Consider the following 17,854-nt stretch of genomic DNA (forward strand, 5'->3'; position numbering starts at 1 on the left):
GATCAGTAAAGGTCAATAGTGTAATGAAACAACTTCTAAAGTTTCTTTATACCACTGCAGCTAGTTAAATAAGAAATTAAAAATGTTGCCATGTTGCTCTGTAGGCATGTAGGAGTTTGTTGGAAAACAAGGAAGGTAATTGTCTGTAAAGTGAACTTCAACATCTGTCTAACTTCTTAAATTGCAGAAAGAACAGCCTCAATTTACAGTGCAGCACTTAAAAGAAAGCCCTCCTGCTATGAGGAAGCATAGGAGCGTGTTTATTAACAACAGAGAAACTAAATACAAAAGCCAAAGCTTTATTAGGGTAACCAGAGCCTAACCAGAATCGGTTTAAACAAGTCTAAATTATGATCCACAAAAGTTTCTTAAATAGCTCAAATTGCCACATAGAGGCACATATCAAATACAAGGAAGGTATTTTCTTTTTGTGAAATAAAGTCAGAATAACTGCGTGATGTGGCAAGATTCACAGCTCTCACATTCTCTGTATCCAACCAATATTGCATTCTCACACCATATCACTCAGAGCTAGAAGACACTAGCACAGGCATGTTTGTTTTTATGTTTTTGGCAGTGATTTTCCAAAAGTTTTCCAGACACCATGTGTTCCCACCACACGTCCGTGGTTTTCCCTGCTATAGCACACCAGATTCAGCTAATTAGCTAACTAGCAGCCATTCTGAAGTATGTGTGTGTCTGTGAGTGTGTCTCTGAGTGTGTCTGTGTGTGTGTGAGTGTGTGTGTGTGTGTGTGTGTGTGTGTGTGTGTGTGTGTGTGTGCATTTGTGTGCTAGAGCCAGATGGATTTCTCCAGGGCCAGGGATGGAAGCTAGTGCAATATACAATGAAACATGAAAAAGAATCCAAAGGGGCAGGCTGGGCATGTTGGTGTCTCATTTCATTTCTGCCATTTTTTTAAACAACATAAACAGCAAACCCATTTTCTTGCATGACTGCGATAGCAGAACAATGGAGCACCTGCACCTCTATCTTTAATAGAGAATTCTGGTTTGTACATTTTATTACACTTTGAATTAGAAAAAAACAAAAAACTTTTTAGTGTAAATAACTGCACAAGCATGAATAACAGAAATTAATTTGAGAGGAAATATACTAAATAAAATCACCACTACACCAGTAGGAGCTGTGATGGGACATCTTTATTACTTAATCATTTACGGCACATTTTATCATTAGCCGAACTCCCCATCTTAATAACATTACCGTAAAATATCATTATGCAAGGTTCCACTGAAAATTATTGCAGTAAAATACTATGAACATGTTAGAAATATATTTTATCTTATAAATCTCAAGTATTTATCAAGCTGTCACATTAAGATCCCAGAGCTCAGACTCTAGCTAGCTGGCTTTCAAAACACAAATTGTAAGATCTTAATTATTTTCAATTGTTTATTCCTTTCTTGAACATCGGTTTAGCAGATTTACTGCACAAAACATGTTTAATCAGCTACACTTGGCCAAGTATTAAGAAATAATCAAAATAATTAAATGAATAATTGATTAAACTACCATTGTAAAATAAGTGCTAAAATGGAAGGAAAATAAGGGTAAAAGAAAAACCTTCCCTTTTACCTTGCCAGTTGTGTTTTCCCTGTATTACACAATACCAGTTAACCATGATAGCAGTAAAATATACAAATTAAATTACAAATACAGCATTATTGCAAGTTCTTCCATTTTGGTGGTCATTATAATATAGGCATATTTTGAAAAACTCTGTTCCCTTTGCCTAAAACATTAAAACTGACTTTTCAGATGTATTCACTTAGAAAGCAGATTAAATAAAATGTTCAATGCTCAAAAATATCGTTAATGTAAATACGCCCTTAGTTAAACTATGAAATCACATTTCTTGAGCACTGATTAATATGGTTGTATAATATGGGAAATTGAAACAGATAGCTATTAGCAGATAGCCACTTCTGCTGTGAGTAGCGTATGTGAGTAATGATTTATATTTATGATTATGAAGGGCAGTCAATAAGAGCTTGAAAAAGTTATTAAAGGAAGGCTAGGTGCTTCACCTATAATGGTAAAAGAGTGCAGTCTAGTTGCTATGGATCTCTATCCAGTGCCGCTCCAGTACTAAACCAGACACTGCATTATTAACATAGCCAGTGCCAAGCTTCAGGAGCAAGCACATGGTTAGTGTCCAGCTTTGGCTTCCAGCAGATACAGACACTAATTGCGTCAGTGTAAAGTCTTGCAGCATGGCCTGTTCAATCACTTTGTATATTGTGAAGGGATTAGGGATTTGTTTTATGAGAAAGACAACCAAGCTAATGTAACAGTCTAAAATGAGACCATCACACAAACACGCTATGTAGCCACAATCCCATTAGTTTGCCAGATGGTGGAGGATGTAGAAGAACCAGACACAGGGCAGAGAGTTAGGATTGAACAGAGATGCACTGAACCAAGCACCAGTGTTGTGTGTTAGCAATCCAACTAATGTAGCAGGACTGGCAGTCAACTGTGTGCCCTATGGTGAGAGAAAGCTACTATTCACCTGTGGCAGTGTGTAGCCATAGATTCTGCTATTGGGTTAAAATCTCTGATTAGAAAATGCTGAGAGATTACCTACACCAGTGGGAAGGTTGAGGGATGGACCTACTAATCTTAAAGACACACAGTATGAAAAAAAAAGAGAAGCATGTTACATTTACATTTTACATTTACAGAATTTGTACATACTGTAAGTGCTTAAATCTCTAACATTGAATACATTAATGCTGGCTCACTAAGTTACATACTTAAGATACCATGAGTTTAAAACATTTGTTCAAAGTCACAATGAAAAAGTGTCAAAGGTGTTTTTTTTTTAAATGCAAAAGATAAGGAAAGAAGTGCTAGTTGAAGTGTTTCCTGAATAAGTAGGTCTTCAACCGCCGCTTGAAAATAGCCAGTGACTCAGCTGTCCGGACTTCTAGGGGAAGTTCATTCCACCACCTTGGTGCCAGAACAGAGAAGAGTCTTGTAGTATACTTGCCTCTTACCCTGAGAAATGGTGGAACCAGTTGAGCAGTGCTGGTAGATTGGAGGGTACGGGGTGCAGTGCGAGGAGTGATGAGGGCTTTGAGGTAGGAGAGAGCTGGTCCATTTTTGGCTTTGTAGGCCAGCATCAGTGTTTTGAATATGATGCGTGCAGCTACCGGAAGCCAGTGGAGGGATTGCAGCAGCGGGGTGGTATGCGAAAACATTGGCAGGTTGAAAACAAGCTGCATTTTGGATCATTTGCAGAGGACGGATTGCGTTCATAGGTAGACCTGCCAGCAGTGCGTTGCAGTAATCCAGTCTAGAAATGACAAGAGACTGAACAAGTACCTGAGCAGCCTGTGTGGACAGAAATGGCCGAATCCTTCTAATGTTGTAGAGAAGAAAACAACATGAGCAAGTCACATTAGCAACATGAAAGGAAAAGGACAGTTGATTGTCCATGGTTACCCCAAGGTTGCGAGCTGTGGCTGAAGGGGAGATCAGATCGTTAGTAGCGTGTAGCATGTAGCATCAGATGTTAGTAGCATGTATTCCCATACTCACTGGTTGGCTAGACAGAGGGAGTTGTGGGGAGCATGCGTGAAGATGATGATGCCTCATGATGGAGAGCCCAACCCAGTATGGAGAAAGAGATGTAAATTCCACAAGGTTCCCCAGAAAACATTAGAAATTTACACAAAAATACCCACAAGTAGGTATTCAGTTTGAAATTGACTTTTTATTTGGAAGTCTTTATTTGAAAGTCTGTAATGAAGCTAGGATTTGTAAATTGTCGGCTATTTATCATGCAACCTGTATCCTGTTTCACCTGATTTTTGGATATCTGGAATCCAGAGTCCTGCTAATTTCTCCTGCGAACATGGTGATGCAACACATCACATAAACACCGTTCTTCAAATTTTTCTACCACCCTTAAACTGCTCCACATTTTGCAGTGCTACAACCTGGATTTGAAATTGACACCTATCTAATAATATTGACTACGTATATTAGTGCTTTGGTGTGGCATCTTTTTATTTTATTGGGATGGGGTGTATGTTTTCTTTTGCACTATTATGCCATTTGCTGTTTGCTGTGAAAACCTTAAATCGTAAATGAGTTGTGTTCTTTCTAATAAAAGTTACGTAGTTACTTGAATAGAGTTAATCTGTGTCACATGTTTCAAGTGTCATGTGGTTTCAGTACAAATGTAAGGAACCTAAAGCTTCCCAAGCTATCAAAACAAGCTGTTATTGTTATTATTATTATTATTATTATTATTATTATTATTATTATTATTATTATTATTCATTCATTCATTTTCTACCGCTTATCTGAACTATCTTGGGTCACGGGGAGCCTGTGCCTATCTCAGGCGTCATTGGGCATTAAGGCAGGATACACCCTGGACGAAATGCCAACCCATCGCAGGGCACACACACAATCTCATTCACTCACGCAATCACACACTAGGGACAATTTTCCAGAGATGCCAATCAACCTACCATGCATGTCTTTGGACCGGGGGAGGAAACCGGAGTACCCAGAGGAAATCCCTGAGGCACGGGGAGAACATGTACTATTATTATTATTATTATTATTATTATTATTATTATTATTATAAAAATGCTTCTGTCAAACAATAATCTTTGGAATATAGCCAAAGTACAGCTAAAGATGAGCCTAATGAGAGATACCTGCCTTGTTAATCACTACATCAGCTGATGAAAGGGCAAAATCTGTAACCTTCCTTTATTGCTGTGTTTAAACTTGATTCATTTGGTTTAACACAGCTGCTGCATATCATTATAATATTCTTGTGGGAGCAGCAAAACACATAGAACAGCAGATTACTGTCACTGATGCCAGCGCTGATAAAACTTTGAAGCAAGATATAAACAAGCTGCCTAATTATCTTCCTGAGTTGCAGTGATTTGAGCCTACAGGTTTTCAAAGATACTGCTAGTCTTCCATGGGCCTTTCTACAAATTGTGCAATGTGGTAAGATTTTACAATACATATTCCACATTGGCTCTTTAGAAAGCTTTTAATCTATCAGGCTGGAATACTTGCATACCATACATTTCTGCTTCAGTTATGAAGATAATACAGAAAGACAAGATATTAATAAAACATATGGTAACAACTTAAAGTCTTTTCATTGCTGTTCAGGGACTGGGAAGGTATTACGGGTCATTTTTATTCTGTTATTAAAGTGTTACCACAAATGAAGATGATTTGAATGGATCTTACATGTCAGCATTTTGAAGGAAAGCTCTTGATCAGAGGGTCAGCTCTGGTTAGTGCACAGACGTATTATAGAGCCTGCTTTATTATGGATAATAAAGGAGCTATAGATCTTGATATTCATATTTTAACCTTAAACAGGAAGTAAATGATTAATAGTTTCCAAGTTTCATGTCATAGCTTCAAAAGGGATCAAATTGTAAAGGTTTTGTAATGCACGGAGTCCAATATAAAGCTTGAAATACTGAGATGTAATCTGCATGAGATGTAATCTGGTCAATTTCACCAATTATAGGGGAAAATTACAATTTGGTTGTTTGGATAAAGCATGATTCCAGTTCCTCTGTTTGCTAATCTCCAAATGTTCCTTTTCTAAACTAACCATCAACGAATAGCAAAAATCCATACTTTTTCTTCCCATGATTTATAACAACTTTAGAACAACAGCAATATGAAAACTCTGTGTAAAATGGCTACCAGTATAATTCTCCCGTTGTGACACATTTGTCACATAAAGTAATCTCTAATCAAATCCATATGAGTAACAGCAAACAGGGATGATATGCTATGTTCAGTAGCGCAAACTCATATCATATCATATCATTTTTAATTCTATATTCCTTTTAATTCCATTTAACATCACCTCATCAACTTGTCCTCACCTTTTCCTCCTTAGTTGAATCTCCATTTCTATCTTAAAACCTAAACTGAACTGTGTATTTACATTTAGTGATTTGGCTAAATTTTAGAGTGACTTACAAACATACAAGCAGAGAAAGGTGTTATTGTTATAAAATGATTGGAGAGATTGTAAAGAATTAAAGCATATGCTATATTTTCTTGTTAAACATACCATTTCAAAGTTGGTCCCCTCTTTATTTCTATAACAGTCTCCACTCCTTTGAAGAGGAGTTCCACTTAATTTTGGAATGTGGTTGTGAACATTTGTTTAATCAGCCACAACAGAATTATTGAGGTCAAGCACTGATGACGGGTGATGGCTAATGTCTGGCACGCAGTCAGTGTTCCAGTTTATCCCAAAGGTGTTCGGTGAGGTTGAGGTCAGGGCTCTGAGCCGGACACTCAAGCTCTTCCACCCCAACATTGGCAAACCCTATCTTCACGGAGCTTGAATTGTGTAAAGGGGCATCACCGTGCTGGAACAATTTAGGCCATGTAGTTGAAGTGAAAGTTAATCCTACATTTACACCACATAAAGACATTCTAGGCCTTTTCATTGTTGTACCAACAGTTTGGTGAAGAATGATGTGATGTCGAATTAGAGTGATAGTTTGGATTAGAGTTAACATGGAGATCTGAAGCATGGTGCAGAGAGTCTTTTAATTACTGAAATGCAAGGAATATTTTTCATTTGTTTCTTGCTTTAATGTGATGCTAGTAGAGTTTTCTTGGTATGGACCTGGCACAAGCCAGTAGCCAGATTGCCAGCTAGATAGAATTCTGTTTATTTACAATTAATTTGATTGATTTCCATTTGAGATTAATGGTCCTGCTTAGGAACCCAACCATGCCAGCATTGGTGGTGCTAGCATTGTGAATTTCCTGAGCAGCTACATCACTGTCTGATTATGGAATTGATCTATCTCCGATCACAAGACTCTGCAGCGGATAGTGAGGACAGCTGAGAAGATCATTGGTGTCTCTCTTCTCTTTATCACGAACATTTACACCACACGCTGCATCCACAAAGCCAACAGCATTGTGGATGACCCCACACGCTCTTCACACACACACATCCCCCTCTTGCTGTCTAGAAAAAGGTATCGGGCATTTGGGCCCTGACAACCAGACTCTGTAACAGTTTCTTTCCACAAGCCATCAGCTCCTCAACAACTGAACTGATCTGTACTTTGCAAACACACACACAGATACAAACAAACACACACTCAACTGTGTGGATTAAGATAAGATAAGACAAGATGAGATGAGATGAGATGAGATAAGATAAGATAAGATAAGATAAGATAAGATAAGATAAGATAAGATAAGATAAGATAAGATAAGATAAGATGAGATGAGAAATATATTATTAACATTATTGATCTCACAGTGGGGAAATTCACTTATCACAGCAGCTCACAGACATGCAGTTTTATCCTCTCACCCACCTCCTCTACAATGTCCAATGGGCAGCCCAGGACAGAGCTGGCTTTCCTAACCAGCTTGTTCAGACTCTTCCTGTCCCGCTTTGTACTGCCTCCCACCAAGCAGACTATGGCATAGACATTTGCGGAGGCTACCACAGTATCGACAAATGTCCTTAATAATGTCCTGCACACTCCAAAGGACTCTAGTCTTCTCAGCAGGTGGAGGCGAATCTGGCCCTTCTTGTACAGAGCATCAGTGTTATTCAGCCAGTCCAGTCTATTATTTAAGTGGACACCTAGGTACTTGAACCTATCCATTAACTCAATGCCCAAGCTCTGGATAGTCACTGATGTGTAGTACTGTGTTCCCCTTCTCTGGAGGTCAATCACGATCTCCTTTATCTTACTGGTTTTCAAGTGCAGGTGGTTATACTCACACCAGTCAACAAGATCCTTGATGACGTCCTGTATTCTTGTACATTCCCCTCATATACACATGGCTACAATGCCTGTAATGGCTGTATCATCTGAGAACTTTTGGAGGTGGCAGTTGTTAGTGTTATAACTGAAGTCCGAGGTGTACAAAGGAGCAGGGAGAGCACCATGACATGGGGAGCACCGGTGCTGCAGACTGCTACCTCATAGACTTCATCAGGTGGGAGCTTAAGGCAACAGGTCTGAAGAGGTTCATGGTTCAGCTCCCTATGGTATGCAGTCTCTGGTACTGGAACCACACAGGAAGTTTTCCACAGGACTGGGACCTTCTCCAGACTGCGGCTTAGATTAAACATGTACCTCACCATCCCACATACTGTAGCTGGTCAGCACAGACCCTGAGCAGTCTGGGGCTGATTCCATCCAGCCCTGTAGCTTTCCTTGCCTTTGTTTTCCTTAGTTCACACCTCACCTGTTCTGGTGTTAAGGAAAGGGGGGTGTGAGAGGACTGAGATGAGTGAACATCGATGATAGGTTGTAAAAGACTAGGGGTAGTGAGGGGAAGTGTAGTCAGGTGCACCAAATACACACTCATCTAATATACATCCATGTCTACAGCACCACCCGAATCAAGCTGTTTACATGCTATTTTGCACACTGTTTTGGCCATTTTTGCACATGCTGTCTTGCAATTGCTGATTTGCACAACTCATTACAATTCCTCATATAACTGCTGCTATTATTGTTTATTCCTATATTTTTGCACATGTACTGTCGAATATACAGTATGTACGCTGGTTGGCACTGCTTTTGTGTATTGTCCTGTAGTGTCTTGTATTGTTTGGCACCATCTGTTTTTCTAGATGCACTTTACATGGCTAGGACTAACTTACTTTAAGTCCGTAGTTGTATGTTGTTCTATGTAGCTCTGTTTTTGTTCTATGTAGCACCATGGTCCAGAAAAAAGCATTGTCTCATTTCACTATGTACTGCATCAGCTTCTTCTTGACTTGACTTGACTTGACTTGACTAGTTTTTGAACTAATGACCTTCCTCTCAAACCTTAAACACAAAGTCATCACATCCTTCCTGAACTGATATGTTTCTGTCCATAGTACAAAGGAAATAGATGTTCCAAATCCCCATGAAACTTTGCTATATTGTGTATGTCTCTAAAGGCAAATACATTTCATAAAAATCTTTACACACGCCTCTCGTTGTGCTAGTCGTATGTTGTTTTCTCTTCTGTGTCACGAATGGACGTCAGGGAGGCGTGTTGGTAACAGAATTGGCATGTAAAGCAGCATGTACTTGGCTTCATTGCCACTTCTCAGGAAACAACTTGAATATTTGCCAGAACATTTAGTCATAATATTAACATCACATAGTATACTGAAATATGAAACCACTTATCCTAGAAGAGGCTCTTATGGGGAAGAGTTCTTCTTCTTACTCAGAAAAAAGAACAATGAAAATATTAGACATGCACATGAACACGCACAGCCTCCTGAGTGGAGACTTTTAAAAAGCTGCCTTAACAGCACATGGTAATTGGCTGCAATGAATTTGATTGGAAATTAATAAATAATAAATTAGTATACTAATACATTAATAGAACACTCAGTGAGTGCTTTCCCATGTGGAATGATAACTGTATACTGGAAATTATTGGGGAAATTACAGTCATTATTTTAATAATAGTAATAGTATGTGCAAAAGTATGAACACCCTTCCAGTTTGAAATTGATTAGTGTATAAGAATTGTCATTAAAAATAATAATTGGACAGCATAATCAATTCTCAGGCTTGCAGTAAAGTTGCTCGTCTAAGCAGCTGATTGAGGATATTACAATAAATCCAGCTTTCTATCGTCTGTAATGTCATTAAAAACTGTGCAGATGAAGAGTGGACAACTCTGGAAGTCAATGTAAAATCTGGATGACTAAAAAAAACAAAAAGGCAAAGCAAACCACCCTATGTCACTAAGGACAGGGCAGTTTGCTGACATAGGAGTGGTGGTGCACCGTTCTACTCTGCAGCATTGCTTGCACAAATATGATCTGCATGTAAGAGTCATCAGAGGGAAATCTTATCTATGACCTCATATGCCCTCACACTTTGATATGCAAAACAACACCTACACTAGAGACATTTTCGAAAAAAGAAGCATTATGGCTATGGACTGATAAAAATGAAACTGTCTGGAAACAACGCCCAAAGGTATGTTTTGAGGAAAAAAAGGAGAAGGATTGAATAAAAAGAACACCTAGGCAACTATTAAGCAAGGAACTAAATATATGGTTTGTGTGGCAGCCAATGGCACAGGAAACATAACACATATGGATGGAAGAATGAATTTCAGTAAATATGAGCCATTTAAATCACTCAAGAAACTGAAGCTGTAGATATTGGTTTCATAACTACACAATGAGCCAAAATGTACCTCAAAATTTACTATGGATTCAAAAAAAGCACCCTGAAGCTTTTGGATGGCCTTCAACTGAACATAAAAATATGTAGCTACGTGTAAATGCAAAGCAGCCCAAAAATATTTATATTAATATCTGTTAATACCTTAATACATTCATGTTTTTTTAGTAAAATTAACTGAGAATGAACTTATTGAATATTTTCATTTCTTTGTTGCTTGTTAACTAGCTAACTTTTTTCTATATTAGTCAGATGGCAATAGATATTCTGTATAAACTCTGTAGGTTCTTATTAGTAAGAGAAACTGGGTTTCATATGAAGCCTCTGGTGAAAACAAAAAGTAATTTTCCAAACAATCGAAAAAAAAACTGTTTATTGTTTCACCATCTCTAAGAAATATTTGAAATAATAATAAACAAATATTGTTTTTCAGCCTCAGGACCATTTAACAATATCCTGTTTCCCTGGGTATATATGATGTTACACACATGTAAATTCCTTCTCTTTTGGATTACCATGAAAAAAGGTCCTAAGAATTCCAATATTACAATAAAAGTATCCCAAAGAATGGCAATAAACACATATAGGGCCATATCAATTACAAATTTTCCAGGAGCCAGACCCATGAGCACAGTTTTGCTTACACATTGAGTAGGATGCTCAAAGCAGAAAGATCAAATGTTTTAGACAGTAGTTGATTGTTCTTTTATTGGGAAAGGTAAAAATGATCTGTTATATTCCATCCCACTTTCACAGTGTTTTTAAGGATTACCAGACAGAACCCTATCCCAAGAGCACCTACAGTACATTGCCTGCACTTCATTAACATCATTAGAACTACAGCTTCCAGATTTTGTCATGATTAAACAGGATGTTTGGCAACAAAAGCGTACAACTGCATACAAGAGAAAGCACCTGCTACCCACTGTCAAATATCAAGGTGGGGCTCTTGTGAATGATGCTCTTGTGAATTCATTGAAGGCATCATGAATGCTGCCCCCAGCTTATTTCTGCCCAAAACCTGGTTGTCTTTTCTAGAGGTCCTCATGAATAAGCTTAAGCATATAATGAAGCTAAAAATGTTCTTTATGGAGACGTGGACCAAAATCCTCCTGTCTCCAACATGTTTATATGTTACTGAAAGACACACTATGCTATTACACTCTCCAAGGCCATTGACACAGAACATTAAAAATATATTATATACAGTGTATACTATACATGCTGTATAGATTGTGTGTGTGTGTGTGTGTGTGTGACCTGTTTGAAGAGCTGTATATGTGTGATGTGTCTCACAAACATGAGATACCTTACAGCATCTCAGACCTGCAGAGACAAGGGCTGTGATGTTGCAAGTAAACCGTTTGGACGGAGTATAAGCGTTTTTTTAGCTGACGCTGCCATAGCCTTTGTCAATTTTAAACTCATATTAGGTAAAAATAATGGAAGATTCATTAAAGGAAGAAAAACCCATAATAGTCACTGAAGTAAATGGAGACATCTGTCATGCTAATTACAGGACACGCTTTAGTTTAACATAGTTTAATATTTATCTACTGTGTGTTTGGTATTTCTCTGTAAAAATGAGTCAAACACTAACAGTTTAAAGCAGAGATTAAGTTTTTTGATCTCTCTCTCTCTCTCTCTCTCTCTCTCTCTCTCTCTCTCTCTCTCTCTCTCTCTCTCTCTCTCTTATTTAAAATGGTCTGGTGGGCCATTTGAGACCAAACCACTTGTTGAAAGCTCTGTTCTCTGCTTTACATGTATGTACACACTTACCACTTTACTGGGAAAACGTGTATACTTGCTTATTTATGCAATTATCCAGTCAGACAATCATGAGGCTTAGTTATGCCATAGTTGTTGGTGTCTATTAGGCTGCTTTGAGTATTTAGAAACTGCTGATCTCATGGAGTTTTCACAAGTTACAGTCTATAGAGATTATACAGAATGTTGAGAATAAAAGAAGGCAGGTCTTTGAACGAATCCGCTCCAGGGGCCCCATCTTTCTTATAAGCAAGAATATATAAAGGAAGAATTTCTACTGTATATGTGTGTATATGTAGTTTTCTGTTTCAACTAGTTTTCAAGTTTTTTAAGTGAGCAACGACCAATAAGTTTAGTGGTACATAATATTTTAGCACACAAAAAAGTGACAGCATGACAATATGTAAATTTTTTTAGGCCAAGGCCAATTATTATGCTAAAAGAATGATAAGAGTTTATAGAATCCTAGCCATAATTTCAGACATTTATTTAACTATACTACAGTTTAGAGGTACTGCAATGCATACAGCAGTTGCATATAATACCTTAAGCATCAAGGGCAAAATGTGGGTTTTTGTCATGTCAGGGTGGAATTCTGTGATGCACACTACAGCAGGCCTTGTTACAACTGTGCCTTGAAAAAACATTTAAATGAAGTCTTTATATAAACATTTTAAGCTTTAACTATTTATTTTGCTTTTCATGTAACTTGATCTATTTCTGGAAAACGGATCTTCCTTCAAGTAATTCTCAAGCACATTAAACAGCAGCCATGAAGCATAGTGGCCATTAAATTCTAATGGGGTAAATGAATTTCATCAATCTTTTTTTTCACTGATTTTACCAACATTTTACTAAACCCAACAAAAACAGTGACACAAACATACTGGAATAAATGATCGGTCTGAATGCATGTAGTTGTTTAACATTCTACAGCAGACGGATAAATGAAAGTATGAGTATGTGCCTGATGGTTTTGAAGGAGGAATGAAACATAGCTGTCTGTCTGTCTGTTTGTTGCAAGAGGGTTCAGCAAAACTCTGTTAAAGAAGAGACACCAGAGAGTGAGCAATGCAAAAAGACACACAACAAAGATATTCTGCTTCATTATCCACAGTGACAGTGAAATAACAACCACACAGCAACTCCATCTTCAGTAACCAATGGCCTAATTTCAGCACATATTTTTTCACAGTTTTTTTTCTACACCAACATTTAACACCATTTTGCTTATGTTCAGCACAGTGGGGTGTCCTACATTTAAGACCTAATGATCATTTTTGTCTTACTTGTGTTATTAATTGTCCGAGGTCTGGTGGGCCATTAGAGAACCAGCCATTCCTCTTCATGTACTGTATGTTTTGATATGTTTATTGCATTTATCCAATCAGACAATCACGTGGCAGCATTGACAAAGTCATGATGTTGGTGCCCAGCAGGCTGCTTTGTGTATTCCAGAAACTGCTGACCTCCTGTGGTTTCCATACATATACATATAATCTCTATAGAGATGATATAGAATGGTGAAAAAAACAAAACAGCATCCAATGAGCAGCAGTTCTAGGGGTCTTGTTGACGAAAGATCCCTAATAAGAATGGCCAGACAGGTATAAGCTCACAGGGAGGCTGTGATAACTCAATATCTTTAGAACTCTTTACAACTGTGACTAACAGAAAATTCATGTTTTGATATTCAGACAAGGTTTGTCCTGTTCAGAACTCTTATTAAATCGAGTATATTATCCTCTCTCAAGTTTCATCTTTCTTTAATTCTCTCTTTAGTTTAGTTCTGCACATTTAATTATTTTGTTTGTCTTAACCTTTACTTCTGCAGTGCCTAATTTCCTTTATTTTCTGTTTCTGTCCTTTATTTTCTGTCCTTTATTTTCTGTGTATTTTCTTTATTTTCTAATCCCTGCACTCTTTGTTTTAATTAACTCGTACATTTTCACAGACCGGCGTCTAGTTTTGGTTTGATCTCTGTCACACTGGGAAATGATTAAATATAAAAAAGTATACAAATTTTTAAAATAGAAAAACAAAATATAATATTTTGTTTAAATACAATAAATATTAATGTTTTTCTCTGACATTCTCTATTGTTTCTCTGATTTCAATCCAATTTAAATGTTGATGTTATGCACATTTCTTATTCACTTCATCTTCTTTTTGCAATTAAAATGTATAAAAACATTCATCTTCCAGTCCTATATCCATCTTAATGCCATATTTTATGGTTCCGTGTTTAACCGATGTTTTACTCCCCTGCATCTCTATCTGTAACATACAGTATGTCACCACCCTTATTTTACTCATCCACGATTTACTAAAGTCCTTGTCTTCTCTGTACTCAGGTGCCTCAGGATGAGTGGAGCGGTTACCCTGGAATCGAGAAGGAGGAGGAGATCCCATGTCGGCGGATGCGCAGCAGCAGTTACGTGAAAGCCATGGGGGATGATGAGAGTGGTGACTCAGACACCAGTCCCAAAATGTCGCCTCAAAAATCTGTCCGTCCAGATGCTCTCGTTCTCAAATCCTCCATTCATAGACCTCATATAGACAGCCAAAGGTAGGACTGACACAGATGTTTCTCAGTCCTTTTTTGACAAGATCAGATTAAGTAGACACGAGTTGCGGAGTCTTTATATGATTATGCTTTCATGTCAAAATCAATTATCTTGCCGTGGCTGCAGATGTACTGTACGGTTTGACAAGGCTGATTTATTTTTTTTTAAGATAAGGGATGCGGACATAAGATGTTATAGAGCAGCCTGAGGAGGCATGTGATGGTAGCAGTTCCTATCACTTCTATCTGCGCTGAGAGAGATGTCTGATAGCAGTTTGTTCTACAGCCTGGCAGATTCAACATAAATGTGATGGGAAATGCTTTCTGTGAGACATAAACTACACATTTAAAAGCACTGCGTTTCTATATGTGTTGTGTGTTATTACTGTAGATATGTAACAGAATCTTCAGCCTGTATGGAAAGTGTGATGTGTTTTTTATTGTTGCATTTCGGATGGTTGAGTTTGCATTTGTTTTGGTGAGATCTGCACTGGGATTAAAACTGTGCAGTGATGGATGGGTTTGATTTTTACAGCAAGCTGGCAGACATCGTTTGCTTTAATGCATCTACAGTTGCTGAAAATTGTTCTAGTCACCAACCAATACATGTGTGAAAGACATCCAGTTGCATTAAGAAGGCATCTTATATCTTTGAAATCTGTAATCTTTGGTGTTATATTCACCTTCGCAGGTATAACATATCCAAAGTTTGACTAAATACATTAAATTAAGTATAAAAGTTTTTATATTCAGAGACTAGAATAATGATGTCATCAACATTTATACTTATTAGCAGTTCTTGTTCAGAGAACTTACAGTTTGGCTTCAGTTTAGCTTCCTGTAGACGGAAGAATCCCTCATATGTCTGAAACTTAACAGATTTTGCAAATGTGTGAAACTTAGTCTGTTGAAAGCTTATATAATGGTGCTGCTGACTGGAATGGATCATTATCTATGACCTTGCTGCATGTGTTGGGTGGAGATATTTTTATGAAAGGTTGCAGTCTGGAGGATATTGAAGCCTTGCTAGTAATTTGTCAGCAATGACTCATCTGAATATTCAGTAGATCCGAAGACTGCTTAAGATGGCAAGAAGCTTTATGTATGAATTCCTGCTTACTGTTTGATGTGTTTTTTAAGATGGCATCATTGATACCCTTGCGTGTTGTGCGTACTTATATTGCGTGTGCCTATGACTCATAAATACATAATTGATCATCTAAAATAAGTAAAACATTTAGTTACGTTGCTTTGTTGCCTTGTAAATACATTTCGAGGATGCACTAGTGTATTATAAAACTGAAAGTGCAGCCTATTATTACAGATGGAGAGAATGTGTTGCACAGTCTGGGTCTGACAGCCTGGGATGTTTTAAACTGAATCACTGCTCAGTACCAAAAATAATTCAGACCAAGCTTTCTAAGATGATGTAGTACAGTCTAATTATCCCCAAATTGGTAAAACATGGATGAATCATCGTAATCGCACTTAAACAGAAGTCTACTAAAGGTTTTATCCTGATTTTAAAATTTACACGACTATCGTATGAATTTAGGAGTTGTTAAGGTCAAGTTGTTATGAGATGTTACTGATTGCAGTTTGATTAAGTCACTAAAAACCCAGCTAAGACACTGCTGTTTGAGTTAAGTATCATAAATGTTGTTTGAGATCACACTGTTCTATTGTAATATGCCACTGTTTATTCCTCAGACTCTTCACATCTTTTATTAAATAATCTGGTAACTTTTTTCCTTTTCATGGTATACCATCATACAGATATACTGCACCATCACATTGCTTCAGTCCATTGGCTATGTCTGAATACTCTTTCTGAGATTATGAAAACTAACTACGGAACTAGGTATCTAAACTGAGTTACGTGATTAGATGCATTTTTTTCTCAAGTTGCTGAGCTTTTACAAGCAAATTTAAGAAATCAGGTTGGTGTAAAATAGTATCATGGCCTGCAGTTGCCTGCTTGTTCCCTTCATTTAGCCAAGGCTACCACTTGCAAACATCGAGAGATTTGCGCTCCCATCCCGGTGTGTCTCTGGACCCAGCGACCTCCTACCACCCTCCTCAATACCGTTCTCGCAACCAGAGCTACATGCGTGCGGTCAGCACCCTCAGTCAGGCAAGCTGCCTCAGCCAGGTGAGTGTGTGCAGGCTCTCATACATACACACATTTTACATGATGAAGTCAGCAACAGCATTAAAACCTGCAACTTTTGACTTGTTGATTTCACTCAGCAGGCAACAGAAAACTTTTGCCTTAATCTTTTAAAAAAGATCCATCTGACTGATCCAGATATCCTTTTTTCAATGTCAATTAGATTAGGCTATTCCTGCCCCTAGATATGGGTGTATGTGTGAATGTGCAAGGTACTCTGTGACATGTAAGCGTCGCATCTGGGTTGCATTCCTGCCTCATGCACTCATTTACCCAGGCTAGACCTCAGATACACCATGACCATGACCAGGATAAAGTTCTTAATAAAGATGAATGAACAACTGAATCAATTAAAAGAAACAATCAATGTTTTTCTTCAATCTTCCTCAGACCTCAGTGAGATCTGTTACAGCAGAAAGAATAGTCCATTGCTTGCCTCTGAAATTTTTCCCTTTACTCCTTTTCTTGTTCATTGTCACGTTGTTGGCACCACAGTCTCACAGCAATCCTATGCTTCAAAAATCACAAACATGAGTGCATAAACTGATAACCAAAGCTAGCTTCAACTCCGGTGTACAATGATTTAAAAACTTTATTCTGGTTAGAATATCTTTAATTCCATTGTAGCATAGGCTGTGCTATATAGTTGAATTGCATGCACTGTTTTCTGGACAGTTTATTAGCATTATGCTGATTTATTATCAATTATCAATTATTATCATTATTAACACTAGTTTATTCTTCTTGGATTGGTTTGGCATTTGTATGCTATTACTCATATTTGTATGAATTAGCAAGCAGCTTGTATGTGGTACAACAATAAACAGTATGATAGAGCCATAAAATTTGATTTGCCAAGGTTACTTTAGTGTGTTTTTAGACTTTCTTTGGATTTCTAGACTGGATTGTTGCAAAGTTAATAAAATGACTGCATTGGATGGATTAATGGATTCAGTTTAATGAAATTAATGTATGAGCCCTGATGAAGTAGAGACCATTTGTGGATGTTGAGTGGAATCAGCGTTTGTGTTATGAGTGCCTTTCGATAACGTCAGGAATATAGATCTTCAGGAATAGCTTCTGCTGCTTGTTGTATGTATTTGATCTCTAATCACTTCTTTCTCCCAAG

The 17,854-nt window shown here is 37.7% G+C and overlaps 1 protein-coding gene across 2 annotated transcripts in view; it reads left to right on the forward strand.

The window, feature by feature from the left end:
* Nucleotides 1-17,854, forward strand: part of dlgap2b (discs, large (Drosophila) homolog-associated protein 2b) — an 85,825-nt gene that overhangs the window by 61,314 nt on the left and 6,657 nt on the right. For both annotated transcript variants that reach the window (XM_060866339.1, XM_060866337.1), the window contains exons 3-4: nt 14,344-14,558; nt 16,551-16,707. In XM_060866339.1, coding sequence (XP_060722322.1) covers nt 14,344-14,558; nt 16,551-16,707 — 372 coding nt within the window. The remainder of the gene's footprint in view (nt 1-14,343; nt 14,559-16,550; nt 16,708-17,854) is intronic.

This window comes from Tachysurus vachellii, chromosome 3 (genome assembly GCF_030014155.1).
Source record: "Tachysurus vachellii isolate PV-2020 chromosome 3, HZAU_Pvac_v1, whole genome shotgun sequence".
In the NCBI taxonomy this organism is placed as follows: Eukaryota; Metazoa; Chordata; class Actinopteri; order Siluriformes; family Bagridae; genus Tachysurus; species Tachysurus vachellii.